The 24182-nt window shown below is 41.6% G+C and overlaps 1 protein-coding gene across 3 annotated transcripts in view; it reads right to left on the reverse strand.

Annotated features, from left to right (window-relative positions):
- NEK5 (NIMA related kinase 5) overlaps positions 1-24182 on the reverse strand; it is a 72376-nt gene that overhangs the window by 21141 nt on the left and 27053 nt on the right. For 2 of the 3 annotated variants that reach the window (XM_059144067.1, XM_059144066.1), the window contains exons 12-21: positions 23683-23867; positions 22729-22795; positions 21809-21925; positions 20771-20857; positions 19214-19306; positions 16381-16461; positions 16085-16153; positions 13985-14111; positions 6646-6783; positions 1620-1728 (exon numbers count right to left, since the gene is read on the reverse strand). In XM_059144067.1, the coding sequence (XP_059000050.1) occupies positions 1620-1728; positions 6646-6783; positions 13985-14111; positions 16085-16153; positions 16381-16461; positions 19214-19306; positions 20771-20857; positions 21809-21925; positions 22729-22795; positions 23683-23867 (1073 nt within the window). Of the gene's footprint in view, positions 1-1611; positions 1729-6645; positions 6784-13984; positions 14112-16084; positions 16154-16380; positions 16462-19213; positions 19307-20770; positions 20858-21808; positions 21926-22728; positions 22796-23682; positions 23868-24182 lie in introns of all 3 variants that reach the window. The other variant, XM_059144069.1, reaches the window with a different exon arrangement.

Raw genomic sequence — 24182 nt, forward strand, 5'->3', positions numbered from 1 at the left:
ATAAAAGATCAATTTCCCTAAAATGCAAAAGTTTCCCCAAATCAACAAAATATTAATAGTCTAATTTTTTTAAGATATTATTTTTTTATTTGACAAAGACCCAGTGAGAGAGGGAACATAAACAGGGGGAGTAGAAGAGGGAGAAGCTGGGTTCCCGCTGAACAGGCAGCCCAACACAAGGCTCGATCCTAGGACCCTGGGATCATGACCTGAGCCAAAGGCAGATGCTTAACAACTGAGCCACTGAGGTGCCCCAGTTACCTAATTTTTTAAACAGCTAAGGCTATGAAGAAATTTTCCCCAATGAGGAAATAAAGATGGTTATTAAGCATATGGAAAGACAAAAAAGAAATGCTATTTAAAACTAACTCAAAAAAGAAATGCTATTTAAAACTAACCTGAAACATCATTTTGAACCTATCAGTTGTGCAAGTTTGGTAAAACACTAATCAAGAAAACATGCAAGCAGGCAGGCACTTCCATACTGTATCAGTGGAAGTGTCCATAGGTGTAACCTCTGTGAAGGACAACTTGACAATAGCCAATTACAAACATCCATATTATTCGACCTAATACTTGACTTTCCTGGGTATTTAAACTGCATGTATACTACTATTTGTATATTATGATAGGTATTCAGGCTACAGTGGTAAGTGATAGAAGAAAATGGCAGGATAGCATGTATGTTAGGAAACTGTTTCTATAAAAAAAGAAAAAATACACACATATAAAGATCTACATTTTGGCTTACAGCTTAGTGGAATTCCTCAGGAGAAATGTGCACAGGAGGCATATCCGACTGGTTGATTCTAGAAGGGGAATGGTGTGGCTGAGGTAAAGAGATAGCAAGAAGACTATGAAAAGAGTATAACTTCTGAATTTGAAGCCATGTGATGGTATTACCTATTTAAAAAGTAAATTATAAAATTTTTAAAATTCAAAGGATTCCAAATTTTAGAACTAATAAAAGAGTTCAGTAAGGTTACAAGATACAACATCAATAATATTCCATATGCTAGTAGTAGCCAAGTTGAAACACAGTGAAAGAAAAACAGCTCCATCAAAAATGACAACAGCAACAACCACGAAGTTAAGTGGTACCTCTGTTGTGAATAAAATTTACAAAAATGCCGAAGGATATTTTAAGAAAAGACATAAAGAGACGCCGAGCTATACTACATTCATGGATGTTCCGATTTATGATCGTAAGGATGTCAAATCCTATAAATTAATCAACAAATGTAATCCCATTTTCAGAATCCCAACAAAGTTTTTCATGACACTTTACAAGAAAATGCAAAGATAATGTGGTAAGTAAAGGGCAACAACAGCCAAGATAATTTTGAAGAAAAAGATATGGAGACTAGAAGCAGGTATGGGACTAGGCCTACCAGATACCAAAAGATATGGTAAAGGCACAGTAATTTAAGATGGAATATCACTCATGCTGAGATAGGAAGTGATGTCATTGGGAAAGAACAGAGAGCCCAGAAACAAACCCTTGTGTGAGTGAAACTTGGTCTCCTCAGCTAGGTCTGAGACTATTGTCCATATCTCAGCAATAGCATTTTAACTTTCCACCAGTGCTTCATTCAGGTATCCAGACAGGACCTACTTACGTATCATCATCATCATCAGATCTTGGTTGTTCCTTGTCTACTTCAATGCCAGAGGCCATTTCCATACTCCCCTCATCTTCTTTAGGAAGGCTTTGTTCTAATGTTCCCACTGTTAAAGAAATAACAGAGAGATTAAAGTCTCCCAGCCTGTGTACACAATGTAGGGTATATATCTCAAATCCTGTACTGGACATCACCCATGAAGGTAAACCTTCAAATTGTTTCCATTAAAACAGAGATGATGTTTTTTTCCTACATAACTTCAATCTTGCTGCAGTCAAGAGCAATGTAGAGACAGATTTTCCTAAAATCTCAGAAGCTAAAAGAGTTCACAGAAGAATTAAAAATGCTGGCTTCAAAACATTGTCAGCATAGTCTATGTCTAGCCTACTTTCAACTCCCACTTGGGGAATTTTGCTACGCATGTCTATATTAGTTGGCTTTTCCGGAATAAACCACCATGTAACTTGGTAGTTTAAAACAGGAGCCATTTATGGAGGTCTCTATTCTGCCATTAGGCAGTTTGGGCTGGGCTTAGCTGGCTGGCTCCTTCCAGTCTCTGTTGGACCCAGTCACCCATGTGCAGTCACTTGCCAGAGCAGCTGGAGGAAGGCTGGCTGGCCTGCTATGGCCTCTCTTGGGATGGCTTGTCTCTCTTTTCCACTGGTCTCTCATTTTCCAGCAGGCCAACTGGAGCTAGCTGAGAGATAGACAGGTTTCAAAAAAAAAAAAAAAAAGGCAAAAGCTCCTTGAATACTCAGATTTGGCACACCACTGTTTCTATTCCTTTCTTCTCAGGCACACAAATCACAAAAGCCAGTTGAGATCCAAGTGGAGGGGAAAGAAGCCATTTAATGCTGGAGGAGCTGCAAAGTCATGTTGCAAAGGGCAGGGATACAGGGAGGAGCAAAGCAGGTGCTCATTTTGGTCACCTACCTCCCCCACCTGCACTCTGCAACCATCTGGTTCCTACCAGGCTAAACTGCATTTCACATTAGTCTCCAGGAAAAAAACAAAACAAAAAATTCTTACCCACTGCTAACAAGTGGGATTAGAAATAGGAACTTTTCTCCAAAGTTGAAATTAAAAAATTAAAAGTGTGCCTATTTTTTTTTGATAAGCTGACTATTCATGAACAAACTATAAGTAGAAATTTTACTGTACTTAAATATTTCCCTATTTCTAATAATATGTGTCATCCCAAATTATAGCCTATATTATTTCCTACACTGCATTATAAAATAAATGAGTTGACTGATGTATCTCATCTATGAGGGAGTCTGGCTACTTAATAGCAGCTTGAGTACTCCAGTTGGTGTGGGAATCATAGTTTTTGTTTTTCTGTTTTAGGAAGACAATTTTAGGAGGCTTTTATTTTTTGTTTAGCAGGATAGGAGAAAATGAATAGCTAACTATAGAAATGTAAATCAGCTGTTATTGGGGTGTGCATCTATGATGTTACCAAGGCAACCATATGGCCTGAAAACTTGCACAAGAAAAATGGAGGTTACCTTCCCACCAAGGATCCCCTTGGAGTGGTTAAACTGTAAACAAACTTACTGACCTGAATTAATTATGCACACATTAAAAAAAAAAAACTTGTCCTTATAATAAGAGTGTGGTTTTTACTAGTAAAAATCATCAAAGAGGATTTTACAAAGTCTTCCTATCTTAAATTTAAAGTTAGGACAAATTAAATAGGTAGCTGATAAAGTTTCACTTTTAACGGAATGCAGGGCTCGAAACATGAAAGCAATTTATTTTCAAGGAGTTGGAAGTTTAAGCTAAACAGTGATGGAGGACCTATGAATAATGCTTAAATATATGACCAATAGCTAATCCTTGAAAACCTTTATACACTGTGTCTGTTATTCCTGTAGTCAAAGTTATTAAAACTTACACACGCAGGAAGTCTTCATGAAAAGTCTACACAGTCGTAAGAATTATTTTTCACATTATAATTTCCCTATCCAACTTAACGGCAATATAACTATTAGTAATCACATGCCTTTGCATAAAGTAATACTAAAAACGTGCTATGGTTTTATGTTCATTCATAAAAATGATGGCCACCTGCTAAGTTCTAGGCACTAGGGACAGAGAGAGATGAAACAGTGTGGTAATCAAAACAAAGCTCTTGTAAGCTTAGAGTCTAGTGGGGAAGAAAGATAATAAGAATCAGAAATTAAAGTGAACGTTATTTTTATGATCAGAGAATTACAGTGTCTTGTGGGGTATTAAGCAGCAAAGCCAAGCCTAGAGTGAATCAAGGGAAACTTGCTCAGATCTTTCTTAATCATTTAAAACAGTGGTTCCCCATCCGTGGAACACAGGAAATAGTTTGACATCCAGGTTTTTCATAGCAATCATTAAAAATTCAAATAAAAATACTGCATCCTTTTATGACCTGAATTTAAATGATAAATATAGTGCTGAAATGTCATTATTTCATGCATTTAACAAAAATATTTGAATATGAACAAATTTGAGTATGAGACTGAATGACTATGAAATTGTGAGAAGCAGCTGACAGAAAAGGCAGGAAGGGATGCCTGGGTGACTCAGTCGGTTGAGCATCTGTCTTTGGCTCAGGTCATGATCCCAGGTCCTGGGATCAAGTTCTACCTTGGGCTCCTTGCTCAGCAGGGAGCCTGCTTCCCCCTTTGCCTACCACTCCCCCTGCCTGTGCTCTCTCTCTCTCTCTCTCTCTGGCAAATAAATAAAAATTTAAAAAGAAAAGAAAAAGGCAGGGAGAGACTAGACAAACTTGAAGACTTCCTAGAATTTTTTTGGATTGAAGAGAAGTATATTAATATGGTGACAGGGTCTTCCACTCATGCAAAAGAGCACTTAAGGATCTACGTCATTCTAGACCCCTTTACAAAGCCCCATCAGGTAGTACAGGGAAAACCAGGGAGAGAAGGATACCTACACTTCACCACCTCACCACCCATTATGACACATAGTGACAGAAATGGGGAGAGGTTCATCAGAGGGAAATCTTGCAGGAGGAATTATCCTGGCAAAAGGAAGCCAGCCTTCTAAGCCGAGGGAGGAGCATCTGCTGAGGTAGAAACACTAGCAAGCCTAACATTGCAATGGGCCATGCCAGTCTTCGGAGTCTGCAAGAGACTGATTTTATCCTGAGGGTAAGAGGGCATCTTTGGCAGGATTTTAAGCTGAAAGGAGATTTGGTCCATTTTAGGTAGATTACCCAGCAAGGCTGCAAAGGGTAGAGCTAAAGTAAGAAAAGATAACCAGGGACAGGAAATCAAGAGGCCAACCATAGTTAGACGCAGAGCACAGCTGGAGTTGGGGGAGGGCAGCACCTTAGCAGGCTGTAAAAGAAAACATCTGTACTCTGCTTTGAATGCACCTTGGGAGGCACATTCCTATTTCCAATCTCACTTGACAGATAAATTGCTCATATGTGCCCAATGTAAAACCATCCATATAAAGATACAGAAGTTAATGAATGAATTAATTTGGCATGACAGACCAAATGAAGACTTTTCTGTGACTCTTTCTTTTTTTTTTTTTTTTTTTAAACATTCTTTTTTTTTTTTTTTTTTTAAAGATTTTATTTATTTATCAGAGAGAGAGAGGGGGAGAGAGTGAGCACAGGCAGACAGAATGGCAGGCAGAGGCAGAGGGAGAAGCAGGCTCCCTGCTGAGCAAGGAGCCCGATGTGGGACTCAATCCCAGGACGCTGGGATCATGACCTGAGCCGAAGGCAGCTGCTTAACCAACTGAGCCACCCAGGCGTCCCTCTGTGACTCTTTCTAAGACACCCAGGAACAAATTCAAGAAAAAACATCAAAGTCACCAAGTATGACCCCATCTCAGTGTCTTGAGAAATGAATGCCATCCTTCACACCTGCCCTAGGGTTCCAGCCCTTGGCTTCCAGGCCAAGCCAGGTTAGCCCAAATGTTCCTCCTCAGCACCTCCAGCCCCATCCTTAGGGACAAGGCTTATATCCCAGGATGGAAGGGAAGGAAGCAAACAGACAAAACACAGCTTCTTGTAATTTGAGTGTAGTAGAAAGAGGGTCCCAAGGGCAGTTTCTTCCTTTCTTCCTCTCTCTCCCCTTAACTTTTAAGCACCAGCATGATAACTGATAGAAGTCGTAAGAGTGAAGGATTTCGAAGGACTTTATATACTCAGGGACCCTGGGCCCCTCCCCTGCTCCTAGATTTCAGTCCAACCAGTTTTCTCAGAGTCTGCCACAGGCCTGTGTATCTGCAAGTCCTCCCCTCCCAACACATTCATACGTTCTTGGAATACTTTTAACAGATTTCCCAAAGATTGTGGAGTTTAGGCTTCACAAGCCGGCAGATCCACTCTTGGGCAATCATACTTCTCTTACATTATCCTCAGGGTGGTACATATTTTTGTATTGTTCCTTAATTTTGTAAGTACTTAACAGCCTCCGTTACACCTAGTTTGTATCTCTGCCTCCTCATCACCTCAATCTCGCATTCCTGAAACATGGGTCCCTAAGTGCCGCACACCTGCACGCCTTCCCAAGACAAAATCCCCACGACATGAATTCCCTCAAACTTGGGAAAGGATGGTTGGCTTCCCATAAATACCAGCTTCATCTTGCAAAAAGTCAGAGATAAAATAAAACAAAACCCTCCCCAAAGCCCAGAAACTATATGACAATGTATTTTCATTGCCCATAGAATAGCAATTTGAGCCTGTCGAGTAGCTGTCAGAAACATACTGTCAGGTAGAGCTAAGCAGTACCCCGCTTACCACCTACAAAGCCACTTGCCCTATTCACTTTCATCAGTTGTCAACTGATCTGTTAAAGTGAATTACCCCATTCTTCTGGGAAGTTCCAGTCTTGGGTTGGTGGCATTTGGAACAGACTTGGACAAGGCAAATCAGCTTCTGAAGAGGCTGAACCCTTTCCAGTTCTCTATCCAGGCTGAAGGTATTTTTATCCCCTGTCCGAATTCACAGGGCTCTGAGAACAGTACCCAGGGGACTGGTTATGTTCTTAAAAAATAAACTACGTACCCCATTCACCTTCATGGGCAGAAAACGAGCTACTTGTCAGACATGCTGCAGCCCAAGCATTCATTAAAGCTCCAGGCGCTTCATGCCGCCACCGTCTCCTGTTTTCTGGAATGCCTGAGGTCACCATCCCATGGCCACCTGAGGAGGAGACTGTGTTACTGGAAATAAAAATGGTTCATCTGGCTTCGTATAAAATCACAGAACGTGAGAACCTTGGAGGTAGCTTGTTCCCATCCCTCTTGTTACCAGTAAGAAAATGGAGATAGAGAATATTTTAGTAACTTACGTCACACGGCTGATGGGTATGAAAGTCCCTTGCTTTGCAAACAGTTTAGTGTGTCAAATTTTCTATTCTACCTATTTTAAACTGGTCTCACTGTCTCACTGGCTTAGAATGGATTAAATTGCTACATTTGCAAGCCCTTTCTTGCAAGTTTGAGGCCTTCAGTGTTTTGAAATGGTACAAATGTACGTTAGTTCACATACTTACAAATGTCAATGATACACTTGTATTTTCCAATTTATAAAAGGGGTATAAATTTTAGTTCTCCCCTAGCCCCATGTTATCAAGAGAAACATAGGAAATAAGTAATAAAAGTCCTCACCATCTGTAAAAAGAACACCCAGATGTTGCTGTGAACTTCTCTTATACAAAGACTATGCCAGAAGCTCAAATGTAAATGGAGGAATTTCGGTGGGAAATATCATCCTATTCTAAACACTCTTAACATTTAAATAGCACATTGGCTTACAAAGCAATTTTGTATGTATTTTTGTACTGCTAACTCTAAACCTTGTGGGATAGCTATTATCTTAATTCAGATTTTATTGATGGAAAAAAACAACCCCTCCAAGAAATTCCAAGGAAATAATTGGGCTAGCATGGAAGACAGGTCAAGCCAACCGCTCTTTCTTAGACAATCTCCCTCAACTGCAAGGGAGGTGGGATTCTAGATCTTTCCTCCTTTATATTCTCATATCTGGGGTGGTCAGTTGTCCAGGATACTTAGCAGGCAAGTTTCTCAGGAGGTGAGGGAGATACCAAAACATTATCTTTGGAAGATATTTGATACCAAATCTATAGGGATTGTACTGAAAAGAGAACTATGGAGTCAGGGTGTGGATTCACCCTCAGGCCCAGTGGAGCAGGTGGAGGGGACGTCACCCGCTGTCATCATCTCCACCAGAGTCGGAGGAGCTCGCGCGTCCCACCGTCTCCTGCTCTCTGCAGCGGCACCAGAGTCTTGAATGAACAACTCTGGGCATGAGAAACTAACTCATTAATTTAAAAGCAGTCAAAGCACAACTAATTGCACCAAAGAGTTCTTAGGAAATCGAGAGGTCGTCCACCTGTGGGTACCCTCAAAAACAGAGAAATTACCAACTTATTCTAATATACATTGTTACAGACTGAATGCTGTGTCCAACCTCTCCCCAGAGTTCTATGTTGAAACCTAAGGCCCAATGTGATGGTATTAGGAGGTGGTGGGGTCTTTGGGGGGTGACGAGGCCATGAGGGTAGAACCCTTGGGAATGGGCTTCACGCTCTTATAAAAGAGACCCCAAACGGAGCGCCTTGGTGGCTCAGTGGGTTAAAGCCTCTGCCTTCAGCTCAGGTCAAGATCCCAGGGTCCTGGGATCGAACCCCGCATTGGGCTCTCTGTTCAGCAAGGAGCCTGCTTCCCTTCCTCTCTCTCTCTGCCTGCCTCTCTGCCTACTGTGATCTCTGTCAAACAAATAAATGAATAAATCTTAAAAAAAAAAAAAAAAAAAAGAGAGAGAGAGAGAGAGACCCCCACAAAGCTCCTACCCTTTCTGCTAAGTGAGGACATAGTGAAAACATGGCAGTGGGCCCTCACCAGACACCATATCTGTCAGCACTATGCTCTTGGAATTTCCAGCTTCAAGAACTATGAGAAGTAAATATTTGTTGTTTAAAGTCACAGAGTTAATGGCATTTTGTAAAGCAGCCCAAATGGACTAAGATATACTTTAGTTTACAAGACTAAAATTATCAACATGCTTAAAAATTGTTTCATTTTTATTATTGACATTTGAGTGACCAGGTAATATATCTAAATGCAAACAAGTATTAGTAACAAGAATGGACACATTCTGTGAGGCATCCCTGAGCATTTTACTTCAGTTTCCATAGAAATTCAATCAATTATTACCTTTTTCTTTTTAAGATTTATTTATTTATTTGAGAGACAGAGTGAGAGTCAGGGGTTGGGGGATGGCAGAAGGAGAGGGAGGGAGAAACCCAGACTCCACGCTGAGCACAAGACTGGGTCTCATGACCCTGAGATCAGATCTGAGCCAGGAAACTGAGTCAGCCACTCAACTGACTGTACAACCGAGACACCCTGAGTTCTGTTATCTTAATTTTAAAAATCTTTTTATTTAATACAATGTCTCAATATAGGACATACGAAAATCACCCATGATCTCACCATCTAGAGACCATGAAAATTTCAAAACTTTCCCCTTGAATATTGAATGCGGGGCTGGATCCCAGGACCCAGAGATCATGACTTGAGCCGAATGCAGAGGCTTAGTCCACTGAGCCACCCAGGTGCCCCCATACAACCATTTTAAAGCGAATACAGTATTCTGTTCATGAGCGTATTATAATTTAATTTTTCATGGTTGCGTGTTTTGTTTTCTAGCCATTTTTCACTATTATAAATAATACTATAAGGAAATCACTGCAGCTAAATGTTTATGGACGTTCATGATTTTTACTAGATAAACTACTGAAGGTAACAATTCTAGGAGCTAGTATTAATTGCTTCACCAAAGCTTTTCCCTGCTTAAGTGGAATCTATTACTAATTTGTTCATGATTGTGCTCCATGTATTTTGAATAGCTAGGTCTTCCTTATCCAAAAAAACAAAACAAAACAAAAAACCCCACAAAAACAAACTCGCCTATATTTTCTTTTATTTCATTTTCTTTTTTTTTTTAAGTTTTTATTTAGATCCCAGTTAGGTAACATACAGTGTAATATTCGTTTCAGGTGTGCAATATGATGATTCAGCAGTTACACACCCAGTGCTCATCTCATTAAGCCCTCCTTAATCCCCATCCCCTATTTAACCCACCCCCCCCACCTCTTGTCTGGTAACCATCAGTGTGTTCTCTATAGTTTCCTGGTTCTGTTTCTTGGTTTACTTCTCTCTCTCACTCTTTTTGTCCCCTTCATTCATTTGTTTTGTTTCTTAAGTTCCACATATGAGTGAGAACATACGACATTTGTCTTTCTCTGACTTATTTCATTTAGCCTAACACTCTCTAGCTCCACCCATGTCATTGCAAATGGCAAGATTTCATTCTTTCTGATGGCTGATATTCCACTGTATATATAAATATACCACATCTTTATACCCATTCCTAAGCCTATGGACACTTGGGCCATTTCCATAATTTAGCTATTGTAGATAATGTTGTTATAAGCTTTGAGGTGCATGTCTTCCTTTGAGTAAACTCCTAGTAGTATGATTGCTGGATCATAGGATAGCTCTATTTTTAACTTCTTGAGAAATCTCCATACTGTTCTCCAAAGTGACTACACCAGTTTGCATTCCTACCAACAGTGCAAGAGGGTTCTTTCTCCACATCTTTGCCAACACCTGTTGTTTCTCTTCTTGTTGGTTTTAGCCATTCTGACAGCTGTAAGGTGACATCCATTGTAGTTTTGATTTGCATTTCCTAATAACCAGTGATACTGAGCATCTTTTTATGTATCTGTTAGCCATCTGTCTGTCTGCTTTGGAAAATGTCTATTAATGTCTTCTGCCCATTTTTAAAAAAGATTTTATTCATTTATTTGACAGGCAGAGATCACAAGTAGGCAGAGAGGCAGACAGAGAGGTGGAAGCAGGCTCCCTGCTGAGCATAGAGCCCGATGAGTGGCTCGATCCCAGGACCCTGGAATCATGACCTGAGCTAAAGGCAGAAGCTTTAACCCATTGAGCCACCCAGGTGACCCATTCTGCCCTTTTTTTAATTTGATTTTTCATTTTGGTGGGGGGTTGATATTTTTAAGTTCTTTATATATTTTGGAAACTAACCCTTTATCAGATACGTCATTTGCAAATATCTTCTCCCATTCCATAGGTTGCCAATTGATTTTGATTGTTCTTTTAATTCATTTTCTAACATATAACTTTATTTTATATATAAACTCTTTGGTTCTTTAAAAATGTATTATGTTGTATCATTATATAAGGTCTGATTTCACAATTTTTCCCAAATTGTTAACCAACTGGCTTAGCAGCATTTATCTGACTGAGCCCTTCTTTCCCACTGACTTTGATGTAACTTTCAACATACAGCAAATAACTATCCATCCTAGGGTTTGTTTCTAAACTATTTCTTCTTCTCACTGATCTTCTGGTGCTAGTGTCATATTGTTTTATAATTTACAGAATATATTTTGATATTTGAAAGTGTATGTGCCCCTTCCCTGCTCTTCTTTTCTAAATTTGTCGATTTAAGAGTCTCTAAGATTCTCCAATATGCCAAGATGTCTCCATTTTATTTGTGGCTTTGATTATTTTGATTGAAAATGGAAAAATTCCATACATTTGTTTGGAAAGAATATTTCTGGTGCATGACAATGTATGTATCCCCATTTATTCACGTGATCTGTAAATACTTCAGTAAGTTTTTTTTTTTTTTAAAGATTTTATTTATTTATTTGACAGAGAGAGATCACAAGCAGATGGAGAGGCAGGCAGAGAGAGAGAGAGAAGCAGGCTACCTGCTGAGCAGAGAGCCCGATACGGGACTCGATCCCAGGACCCTGAGATCATGACCTGAGCCGAAGGCAGCGGCTTAACCCACTGAGCCACCCAGGCGCCCCTTCAGTAAGTTTTCATAGTATTCTTCACATGCTCTACATAATCCTTGTAAAGTTTATTCCTAAATTATATATGTACACACACACACATTTGCTGCTGTTACTGGAGATGAGATCTGAAAATCAAATGGCAAAAATATTTGCAATACATATTACAGGTAAAGCTTTAACTTGAAGAGTCTTATAAAGGAAAAAAAAATAAATGCCATTTTCAGTGGATAAAGGGATGAAAGTTAAGAGCACATAATTCACAAAAGACATAAGATGGACAAATCCTGTGGAAAATTATTTTCAACCTGGATTGTAATTATAAAAATGCAGACAAGTTAAAAGACAATTTTCAGTATGAAACGGAGATCATTTTAACTTAAAGGGGGGGCCAGCTATCTCTTTTGAGACCTATAACTCATGATCTCCTCTTCCCAGCAAACTTACACAAAGAATAACTCTGGAATTCATCACTTTCACTGGAACTTTCGCTCAGGCCACTAAGGGATCCTGGTGGCCAAAATGTTGGCTGTTATTCAACCCACCTCACTTGGCCTTTCTCTTCTAGTTAATGCTGCCAACCCTGCACCTTCTTCTAGAACTTCCTCTCCTCCTTTGGCTTCACTCTCTCTGGATTTCCCCAAACCTTGTCTAAACATTGCTAAGGTCTGTCCTAAGCTCCATTTCCTTCTCACTCTAGCCCCTCTGCCTAGGTATTTTCAACTATCGCTAAGGCAATTATGATATTACCTTGTGTATGCTAAGGAAACCCTGATTTGCCCCAGAGCTTCGGTCTCACATAGCTAGCTAGCATCTTCTAGGCATCTCCATCTGAGGCTCGTAAAGACCTAAACGCCAATATGTCCCAAATCTAGAGTGTTAAACTATGTCCCCTCACCTTCCTCTGCATGATGTGTGTGCCTGTTTGGTTGGTGACAGCTTCATCCATCTGGATTAGAAAACAAGAGGGTCTTTGACCTCCTTCTCTTCCTCAACCCCCATACTCAGTGGTCCGCCCTTAGTGTCTATTCTCACCACACTGCTCTGCCGTATGCACCTATCATCTCCCACCTGGATTGCTATCCTCCTGCCGTTAGTCCTGCCACCCCACACCCTCCTGACACTGCGGCCAGCACGATCTTTCTCCATCACAGATAGGAGTTAATTCCCATTGACCAAAGGTCAGCACACAGGGTAGAGCCCAAGCTTTTAGCAGGCCAGGCTCTGTAGGAGTGGGTACCTCCCTGACTTTAGCCAGCTGGTGCTCTAACGATGATCAGGATTTGGGCTCAGAAAACATGTTTTATGCCTCCTTTCTTTGGCTCACAACCCCACAGTGATGTTGAGGGTGGACCCCGTTTTCATTCATCTTTGAGATCCCCACCACCTAGTACAGTCTGTGCACATGGGAGAATCTCCATAAGATGCCTGCTGAACTGAATGAAGGTTTTTCGAGATGGAAATGAGGTGAGATGGATTATTCCAGGAAGAAGAACCTGAGCCAAGCCAGGGTATGTAAATGCTCACACAGCTCTAAGAGAGAGGGGTGCTCTGGGAGGCTGTCTGGATCCCATCATCAGTGGGAAGAAAGGGGGTGCTGGGGCAGAAAAGGAGGGTCACCAAAGGATCAGGCTCCACAGCGTTAAATAAGATAATATGTGGAATGGACAATGGGGAATCCTGCTGGCATTACTCAAAAAAATTGAAGTAGAAGACTAATATAACAAGCTAACTCAGCAGCCACTTAGAGAATGAAGGGGGAGATACTAGAGAAAAGAAAACACATAGGAGAAAAAGGCAGTATGATGAGAGGCAAGAAAAGAGCAAATTAGAAATAGCATTTATTAAGCACCCACTATGTGCCAGGTGTTTATATATCAAACTTCACTTTCATCCCCCAATAAACCTGTGTGGCAAGTCCTGTTATCCCCATTCCTAGAGGAAGCTGAGATTCAGAGCACTGCAGTCACTTGTGGAAGGTCACCTGGTCAGAAAGTGGCAGCGCCAGCTTCCAAACTCCCATCTATCTCCAAAGTGCACACACTCACTACCTCACTACGCCGCTGAGAGGTGACAGGGCCCGAAACCACTGGCAGGGGGAACGAAGGAGGAAAACTCCAGAGACATTTGAGGGCAGAGCCCACCCCAGCTGAACAGCAGGAACTGCCAGGCTGCTGCTGGCCATACCCCAAATTAAAGATCATCGGGAAGAAAAAGCTCTGAAATTCAAGTGGACAAATGCAGAGTTTGCGAGGCTAGTGGGACTTGTCCATGGAGCCTTCCAGCAGATAATGAGGAAAGAGGATGGCATGGAGCTGCTGGCTGGGGACAGCACAGAGCAAGGCCTGGGTCTCAGGTGGCAGAGGACCAGGCGCTCTGCCCAGCAAAGGGACAGTGACGTTGCAGGTGAGTGAGGACGGGGACTGTGATGGACTGCTGGTAAAATATCCCTTCTCATCTCTGGCTTCCAAGGGCCACGACACATACCTGCTTCTGGGCCACAGAGTTCTTCAAATGCTTTGTCTGTATACTCTTCATACTCCTTCACACATTTATATTCCTTAAGCTTCATGCCATCCTCAAAGGTCACAGTTTTATTGCGCACATCCATTGCCTAAAGCAAGGCCACAGTGTTTCATGACAAGGCATATTTTTGAGAAAAAAAGTATGTTAAAAATTTTTTGTGTGTTTCCAGTAATGACATTTCCCAAGGCATATGGTAAGTATTCAGTATATGTATATTAAACCAATAAGTTATAGCACTTTATTGTTTTTTTAAGATATTTATTTATTTATTTATTTATTTTTATTTATTTGACAGAAAGAGATCACAAGTAGGCAGAGAGGTAGGCAGAGAGAAAGAGAGGAGGAAGCAGGCTCCCTGCAGAGCAGAAAGCCCGATGCGGGACTCGATCCCAGGACCCTGGGATCATGACCTGAGCCGAAGGCAGAGGCTTTAACCCACTGAGCCACCCAGGTGCCCCAAATTATAACACTTTAAAAGTGGAACTATGTTGGAACAAGATAGAAACAGGAGTGTGTTAATTTCTTCTACTTGTCGACAGTGACTAGCACCGATCATGTGGCAACTTGATTTTATCCAGACTTGCTGCCTTCAATAAAATTCTCCTGAGGTTTCATCCTACAGAACTCTCAAGGTTGTCTTGTCCACACCCTACTTTAAGTGCACAACATTGCCAATATGGGTCCCTAAAACTCCTCCTGACACTCCCTGATCAATACTAAAATGATCACTCTGTTTCAAGCACACCAAAGCATCGAGTAACAAAGGGTGAACATCCTGGAAGATAAAACTGTTGACTCCATCCCGTCATACCACCAGGCCAGCCTCAGCTCCTGGCTTCATGGGAGCACTGTGGCTCCAACCCAGAAACAGGCCCCCTTTGATCCTCCTGCTTCTGGGACACCAAGATGTGGAATGCTCAAAGAGGTAAGAGTTCACAGTCACCACTCTGAGAAATCCCTATGTGACCAAATGGTAGGAAAAATCTCAAAGGTAAGTAGAGCACAGAGGATTCTTAGGGCAGTGAAACTATTCTGTGTGGTACCATAATGATGGATACGGGTTGTTATGTCAAAACCCATAGAAAGTACAGCACCAAGAGTGAACCCCAATGTGAACTGTGGACTTGGTTGATTATGATGTGTCCATCTGAGCCCATCAGTCATAACAAATGTTCCACCCCAGTTGGGGGGGAGACTGTGCATATGAGGGGACCAGGAATAGATGGAAAATCTTTGCACCTTCTGCTCCTTTTTGCCATGAACTCAAAACTGCTCTAAAACATGAAATCTATTCAAAACAAAAAAAATCAGAAAGAAATGATAACATTAAACATTTTTGTGCTAATGAAGAACATGAAAGAAAGAAATTGAGTATCAGATGTGATACAGAACCTATTACATCTACACACATAACTTTTGGTCATTTAAAAAGCAAAGTTAGAGAAGGTGAAATGGAAACACAAATCAGTTGATCTTGATATTTGTTAGTAGGTCTGGTAAAAAGTGGGATTAAAAACGATGTTGAATGCAAGTAATAAAATCAGGTTTGAGTTTACTCTACGTGTGTTTTATCACTGTGTCAATGAGAGCCCAAGTGCATAATTGAGATTCACCCAAAGACCAGCACAAAGTTATCAATAACTAATTAAGACTGAAATAAATAAATAAGACTTAAATAAATAAACTTAACTAATTTAAGACTTAAATCCTGGTTTCAGGATATCTGCTCAGTTTTTTAGGTAAGTATATTAGTTGTTGACTATAATTAAGTCTCTTATTTTAATTTGGCAATGACAAGGAAGTTAGTATTATGAGGAAAATAATTCCTTTATAAGAGAAAAGTAAATTAAATTGGAATAATCCATCTAAGGGAATAATCTCAATGAAAAGATAATGGGAAGATAAAAAGGCATTTTGGAAGACTGGTTTGAACACTAGAGATTCTTCTAGGAGGATTAAAGAAAATTCTCCCTATATCCTACGGAAATTTTCATTAAATGTGCTATTAAGACACTCATTTTTCTTATACCTGTTAGTGGAAATACATACTTAATGGCATACCTCTTCCTCTTGGAGGGTGTTTTCATCGGAAATACATTGGTTTAAACTAATTTCAAACTTCACGCCTCTCTAGAAGAAAGCAAGGAGAATAATGTTAGTTTAGCAATCCAATAAAAATGTTAAAATCACAACTCTATTTGACATTACTCATACTTAAAGCCATTAGTCAAACATCACAGAATTAGGCAATTCCATAAAATAGTAGGGGAGAGAATCCTGTAGGCAACCCAGATCGCAAGGTGGGGACCCCCCAGCGAGCTATTTATTATGACTCCATAAGACAAAATGATTATTACCTTAGCTTTACAGTTTTGTTCTAGAATTTTACTTTCCTTTATGCTCTGAACTCTCATTTGTTTCAAGTCTCTTTCAATGTCCTGCAAGTTTAGAGAAAAATTAATATCTAGCATTTAATACTGATCAAACAATTACAGTTTCACAATCCCTGAATTCACAGCATGGTCTATTTATATTATTTGACTTCTGGGTTGAATCCGATGATTAATTTGAGAATAAAAACATGCCTTTGTAAAGGAATGTTAATAATAATTCACTAAAAACTTGGACACAGAACCCATTAACTTGAAATATTAATACACTGAACAGGGGCATTGCAATGGGGAAAACTCTATAATGTGACAGTGCTTGTCACTCTGGTCCAGTACAACCTAAGCTAATTCAAGAATATTTTGAAGATTTTACTTATTTAGTTGAGAGAGAGGGGGAGGCAGGTGGGGCAGAAGGAAGAACAGACTTCCCACTGAGCAGGGAGCCCGATGCGGGGCTCTGTCCCAGGACCAGGAGACCACGACCTGAGCTGAAGGCTGACACTTCACTGACTGAGCCACCCTGGTGTCCCCCCACCACCACTTTAAAAAAGATTTTATCTATTTAAGAATGTAATTTTGTCTATGGGAGCCCTTCCTTAAGAGGCTTACAATGGTGATCAGGAAAACAAGAAAAGTACACAGCTCATAAGAGTAAAAAGGAAGGTGAAGGCTCTAAAAATTGACAGACAATTTCCAAGAAGAGAAGACTGTGGGATAGGCGTGCCTGGATGGCTCAGTGGGTTAAGCCTCTGCTTTCGGCTCAGGTCATGGTCCCAGGGTCCTGGGATGGAGCCCGTATTGGGCTCTCTGCTCACCAGGGAGCCTGCTTCCCCCTCTCTCTCTGCCTGCCTCTCTGCCTACTTGTGATCTCTCTCTGTCAAATAAATAAATAAAATCTTTAAAAAAAAAATAAAACTAAAAAAGAAGACTGTGGGTGGATGACAAGAATGCCAAAGGAGCTGGAAGTTCTAAGCTTTCTCAGGGTCCAGTCCTGGGCCCTTTGCCCTTCTCTTCCTCAGTGCACGGTCTCAGCCATTCCTGTGGAGAGAAGCCCCACCTTTATGCAAGGACTCCGAAATAGGTGTCTCCGGGTTGGCTCTTTCCTCCCCCTCTGAGCTGCAGGCTCCCATACTCAGCCACATACTTCGCAACACCTTTACTCTGTCATTCATTCCACAAATCCACACTGAGCATCCACCATGGGCCAGGCACAGTCCTCCACAGGACTTTAGTACAGCGAAGGTGACCAAAGGTCCCTGCTTACATGGAACTTACATTTTATTGGCATAAAATCCATGTGGTAAATTAACAACATAACTTCAGAAAGTACTGGGTGATAAAAGGAAATAAAATAGGGTAATGGCATAGAAGATGAGCACAGGTTTAGAGTAATGCAGAAAAAGTCTATCTCGGCATTCGGCATGGCCCCTGGGATGCTCTTGTACTGTGCCTATATGAAGGTCTGGGGAAAGCGTGTTCTGAGCTGGGGGCAGGGGGCAGTGAAGTCAGAACCCTGAACAGGCCTTGAAGCCCTCAGACTTTCTCTCACTCAACTGATGTCCGAAGTGGAACTCTTGATTGCCTCCCACAGCAAGCGTGCTCCCTACTCTTCCCAGTTTTTAGTAAATGGTATGACCCCTCTCCAGCCAGAAGCATGAGTCTCCTTGGTGTGTGGGTGTGCGCACGCGCGCGTGTTTCTTTCTTTTTTTTTTTTTTTAAGATTTTATTTATTTATTTGCCAGAGAGAGAGAGAGTGCGCAAGTGAACAAAGGCAGACAGAATGGCAGCAGAGGCAGAGGGAGAAGCAGGCTCCTGGCCGAGCAAGGAGCCCGATGTGGGACTCGATCCCAGGACGCTGGGATCATGACCTGATCCAAAGGCAGCTGCTTAACCAACTGAGCCACCCAGGCGTCCCGCATGCGTGTGTTTCAATGCTGTCTTCTCGCCACTATTTTACAGAAGGTCTCTATCATCTCTCCTTGAGAAGTAATTGCTGCCTCGTTGGTAGGTACTTCACATACAAGATGTGTTGCCTTGACTCACTATTACCCGTTTGCCCCACAAGCCTGGGAAGGCTGTTTTTCTGCCTTGCAAGATCCTGAACTATGAAAGAGAACTGTGATTTTATATCTTACTTTCTTTGTGAGGTTGGCTGTCTGATTGGATTGTGTAGTCTGGTTGTCTCAATTGTAGAAAAAGTGTCCTATTTCTCTATTTTCCTTAAAATACAACTATCTTAGGCTCCTGAACCCCATCCTCCCTACTCAGTCCACTGTAGAGCTTCCCAGCATCACATCATGGAAGGTCCCAAGGTTTTTCACAAGGCAAGACACTTTTGGTCATCACTCAACATGGGTCCTCCTCATCTGCCTTTCACCAAGCCTTTGTGGCACCTTGAAGATAAAGGTGAAAGACCGCCAAGGAGGGAAAAACCAAAAAGCTTCTGGAGAGCCATGGGATAGTTTATCTCTGCCCAGTTCTCTCTTCCCACCAAAAACACAAGGTTGAAGTGGAAAGACGTTAGCCATCAGACTTCTGACCAATGTGTCTGACCCTGACTTGAAGACTATCCAGAATGCTGAGCTCTCATACACACCCGAGAGCAGATTTCAAACTCGGCTGTACCCCGAATCACCTAGCCAGCTGCTGCAAACAGGGTGCCTGGGCCCCACCCACAGACCATCTGGGCAGAAGCCCAGGCATCTGAGCTTTTAAGCTCCCATGCACAGTGAGGGCTGAGAACCTCTGGGCCAGAGGCAGCTTGCTGGGAAATGCATTATCACCTCATTATAACCATCACCTGCATATGAGTTTCTTCCTCAGGTGCCTCTTGGTGGATGGGCAGGTTGCTTTTCTTCACTAAATAGGTTTTATGACTTATTTTTGAGTCCTCCTAAAAGTACAAATTATATACAGTCAATTAGATTAATTCTTTTTGGGTTCTGAAGTCCATAGTGTGGACCATGGCCAGTTTTGAGTGGGATCTAGTGAGGAAACGCTCTCCTCCCACTGCCCAGGCGCCATCATTGAAAGTGGCTGGAACAGCACCCTCCTTATGGGTCCCTTCCCCTTTGGCTGCCCTTGGCAATCCCCCACCTGCATCTTCCCTGGTCTCTCTAGAAAAGTCTGCTATCCATCCTTCCTGGACTTGGGTTTCCCATCACAGATGTGCCTTAAAAAGAAGGCTGAGGCTCCTCACCATTAACCAGCCTGTGCTCTGGAGAGAAACATCTCCAAATTTCCCCCTCCAGTGCCACCAGTCCCTTGTGGACCTCTGCGTGGTTCCTGCAGAATGCCTTCCCCCTCAGCTCTGCCTCCCCAAATTCCGCTCTTCTTCTCGGGCCATATTAGACCATGAAAATGCTCTCCTGGCTCATCCTTACTCCTGGGCACATACAGAGCTTAATTATACTCAGTCTCACTCAATCATCGCTCATACGTGTGTGTCATGTCTTTCCAACTCTTTGTGAGTAGAATGCATATGTTAGAAAGAGTTTTCAGAATCAGATGTTTACTCCACCTCATAATAACAAAGTGGCTCTGGATGAGTTATTATCCTTCCCTATCACGGGGAGTAAAAGAAGATAATGTGTGTGAAGACTCTGCTTCAAAGCCCAAGTACATATAGTTGAATTGTTCCCTATGCTCCCTTCACCCATATTCATTTATCTATGTGCCCTCAGGGGTGGAGGAGAAGGAGAAAGAAATCAAGTCCAGCTGTGTGGGCAATTCCACTGCATGCATGTGAGCTGGGGGCCAGCCGTGTCCTCGGCAGGCCTCGGAACCACTGGCCTCTTATAGGAGGAGCGTTCCAGGATGGTGGTTCTATGGTCAAACATTCGTGTGTTTTTCACGCAACATGGTCCACAGACACAGGCCAGCTATCTCGTCTGGAGCTCTATTGAATAAGCAGTGATCTGAGAGATGGAAGAATGAGTTTCCAATGCAGCAACTTTAAAGAATTCTCAAGAATCAATCAAGTCGACTGCACTCAAATGTGGCCTTATCCAGACTTTTGAACCTTACCCTTGCATATGAGGCTTCTCCAAAATAGCTGAATCAGTAAATGTTCATCCTGTTCCCTCCCTTATGGACACAGACGTACTCTCTGCCTCTAATCTGGTTCTGGTGTAAAGCAGCTGCTCTGTCAGTGAGTACTGACTGATTCACAAGGTAGACAATGAATATTTTTAATAATATCCATTCCCAAATGAGAGTCTCAGATGTCCTCACCAGTGTGGGTAGCCTCAAATAAGCCATTATAAAAGCTTCAATTAAATGTTAGCTTTCCTATTACAAGTTTAGTTAGCTCTCAGTCCGTAGAATCAAGTTTCCTTTAGGAGAAAAATGTATTCACCTCCAGTTCACTCCCCATCTTCTTTCTAATTTCCTTCATGTCATTGTGGTACTGTTGCCGTATTTCCTCTAACTGCTTCCAATATTCCTGGAAGACAATCCCAATCCAAAAATTTGAAATGCTGGTGAACAACTGAGCTGAGTAATCTCTACATAGCCTAAGAATTTAAAGACTGTGTGATCAACAGTAAGAATTAGAAACCCCAGTGTCCCTAAAGATGATAACCTGCCTTACATTTCAGCTGCGGTTCTTCCCTCCCTGGGAGTGACAGAGGGCTTTCAGTGATCTCACTTTTATATAAAACCCAAAATGTGTCCGTGACATACAATTCCTTTATATATTCCACTTTCACAGGTTGAACTTGGTCCCCCCCTTAAAAAAGATACGCTGGAATCCTAACCCCCAGTATCTCGGAACATGACCTTATTTGGGGACACTGTCATTGCAAATGTAGCTAGTTGAGCTAAGATGTGGTCACACTGGAGTCAAATGGGGCCCTAATCCAACACCACGGGTGTCCCTGGAGGAAGACAACCATGGGATGACAGCAAGCGGAGTACGCAGCCTCAAGCCAAGGATTGTCAAAGATCGGCAAGAAGCAAATGATTCCCCTCCGGGTTTCAAAGGGAACAGGGCTCTGCTGATGCCTTCATTTTGGACTTCTGGCCCCCAGAACTGGGAGACAATACATTTCTGTGGGGTTTTTTTTTTTTTTTTCCTGTGGTGTTTTAAACCACCTGGTTTCTTAAGGCGACCCTCGGACACGAATACAGATTTCAAAAATGGTGATGGTGGACAGTTACTTTATCAACCCAAGGTCAAAAGCTTTATGACCCTCGCTCTGCTGCGTTCTCTGAGGAAGTGAACTCCACATCTCTGTATCCCCAGAAACTCCCAGGAAGGCGCTTCCCACGAGTGTGTCCGAGGACTATGCAAGAGGGCCCTCGCTCAGGCATAGCGCTACGAGTAATATCCCACGCAGCGCGAGAGACAACGGTGCGGGGACCCTGGCAGACCTGGAATCAGACTGTTTCTAACCTGTTCCATCACTTTGTTTCTCCTGATCTGCAGCTCCTGGAATCGAGGCTCTTCTCCATCATTTTTTCGCTTTTGTCTCCAGTGGTGATTTGGTTCAGGAGAAGATGGACGGAGACCCTGTCAATGGAATGAAAGGATTTATAAAGCATACTGGCCTTTTAGAAATTTCCTCTCATTTCACCTTGGATCCTTTCCTTTAAATAAGAATTGTATCGTGAATCAGATTCACTGTTGGGGATCGGGCAGTAGAATTTTCTTAATTTCAGTATGACATGTTTAAAAAGCAAAGAACATTAGTAAAACCCTTTCTGTTGTTTATCATGTATACCATGTGAGACACCTCTATTCATTTTTTGAACTACTAAACTACAATTTGTGAAACCGAAGTTCTATGAAAGTGAGCTGCTCTAGGGCATCAGGTTAAGCAGGGGAATAGAACTAGAGCTTTTGAGCAGTCCAAAACCAGAGTAAGAGAAATAGAATGCACATCCGGCCTCCTTCAGCCCCAGAACTCTGACACTACACTTAAAGGGTAAATTTCACTTTGGATAAAATACAATAGTCACCTTTAAGAAATGTATGAAATTCTACTAAAATAGAATCAAGGAATTTTAACACTGAAGGGGACCCTCAGAAGCTCATCTACTTCCAAACTGTCATTTATAAAAAGCAAACTGAGGCTCAGAGAGGTCCTATGACCTGCCCAACGTCACACAGCAAGTGATAGAGCCCAGGAAGAAAGCAGGCTTCCAACACCCTGATTCAAGCACATTTCCATTACTCCTCTTTAGCTATTAAAAACTGGAGAAGGTCGAGCGTGGTCTTGACCCTGTGTGTGGAATGCACTTTGACTTAAGGATGGACCCATGAGTATTTGTGAGCAGGAAATTCCAGCCCCTCGGAACTGGGATTTTACTTACCAACTGCTTTTCCACTTTCAGCTTATATTGTTGGGCTTCACATCTCCTCTGAAGGTATTCCGCAGACCTTAGAAAATAAAAATGTTCAGCTGGTGTAGGAATTTTTACTAGTCGTAGGCACTAATTTGAGAAGTGGATTTTATTTATTTGTGAGATTTATTAATGAGATTCATAGTTCACCGGTGGCTTGAAAGTTCCGAATTCAAGACATAGTTCACAGTTACAAAATGCGTACTTGGGAATCAGAAAGAAAGGAAGCAAAGAGAACTGTGCCACTTGGGGATACAGGAGAAGATCAAACAGAAAAATATTCTGATGCGGTGATTTTTCCTTCAGGACAGGATGGTCTACAATGTATTGGAGGGGAAAAGAAAAACCTATGCCAGGTTCTTCTCACGCTTTGGGCAGGTATCTGATCAATGGCCTCACCACCCCAGTTGCTTGTCCATTTTATAAACTGTGCTCTGAGCTCCTTGAGAGCAAGATGGTACCCATTTCTTTACCTCTGGTCCTCACACTGGTACACAAATGCAAGATCCTAAGAAAATAGATACTGAATGAAAGATATTTCGCTTTTCAATATGTCTTAAATAACTTGATTGTAATTCAATTATTATGGATTAATATTAATCATTTCTTTGGAAAATGATATATATACCACTATTTTCTTCCTCCCAGATGGTGGAACTTACTAGAAGGAAGAAAAAAAAATGGGAAAAATTCAGGAGTATGAATTTCTGCTCACGGTTCAATGGCTCCATGAATAAGAAGATAAGCTACATCAGATTTGAGATGACACAGTGTCAAGGGAACTGTGAATTGGTATTCAAGATAAAGAGTTGGAAATTCTTCTTGGATTATTTGTTTTAGGAGAATTGGGAGGGCTTTCGAATAAATGTTGGTATAGCAAAATATTTTCAAAGGACCAAAGTTCAAGTTAGACTCTAACATTACCATTGACTTGGTGATGGACTATGGCTTTCTTCCTGATTATAATTCTTCTCAACTCCAGAATCTTTTTGAGGAACACAGTGGTAAATTGGTTCATGCACTCTCTTCCTCAACACATCAAGTTGGGCATAATAATAGTCATAATGTCCACGCATTGCAGCAAATTTGGGCCTTTCTACCATTTTTATCTGAAGGATCAAAAAGAAGAGGAGAGATTTTTGAAGACACAAAATTAAAATCCATAATAACTGACAGTGTGATAGTGACCACAGCTAAAACAAGGCACTGTAAGTGTGTTTCTGTCATTTTTGCTCTAGACTCATTTTTCAAAGTAAATAATCTTAGAATCCCCAAATCCTAGAACTGGAAAATATTTTAGAAGTGCAAGTCCTACTGTAGCATAGTAGTTTACAATCTTACTACGGTGTGAAGAGGAATCCTGCGTGCTTCATGGTTGGTCTACCAAAAATGCTTAGCTAGGAAGTGTGCACACTCAACCCAAG

This window comes from Mustela lutreola, chromosome 13 (genome assembly GCF_030435805.1).
Source record: "Mustela lutreola isolate mMusLut2 chromosome 13, mMusLut2.pri, whole genome shotgun sequence".
Taxonomy (NCBI): domain Eukaryota; kingdom Metazoa; phylum Chordata; class Mammalia; order Carnivora; family Mustelidae; genus Mustela; species Mustela lutreola.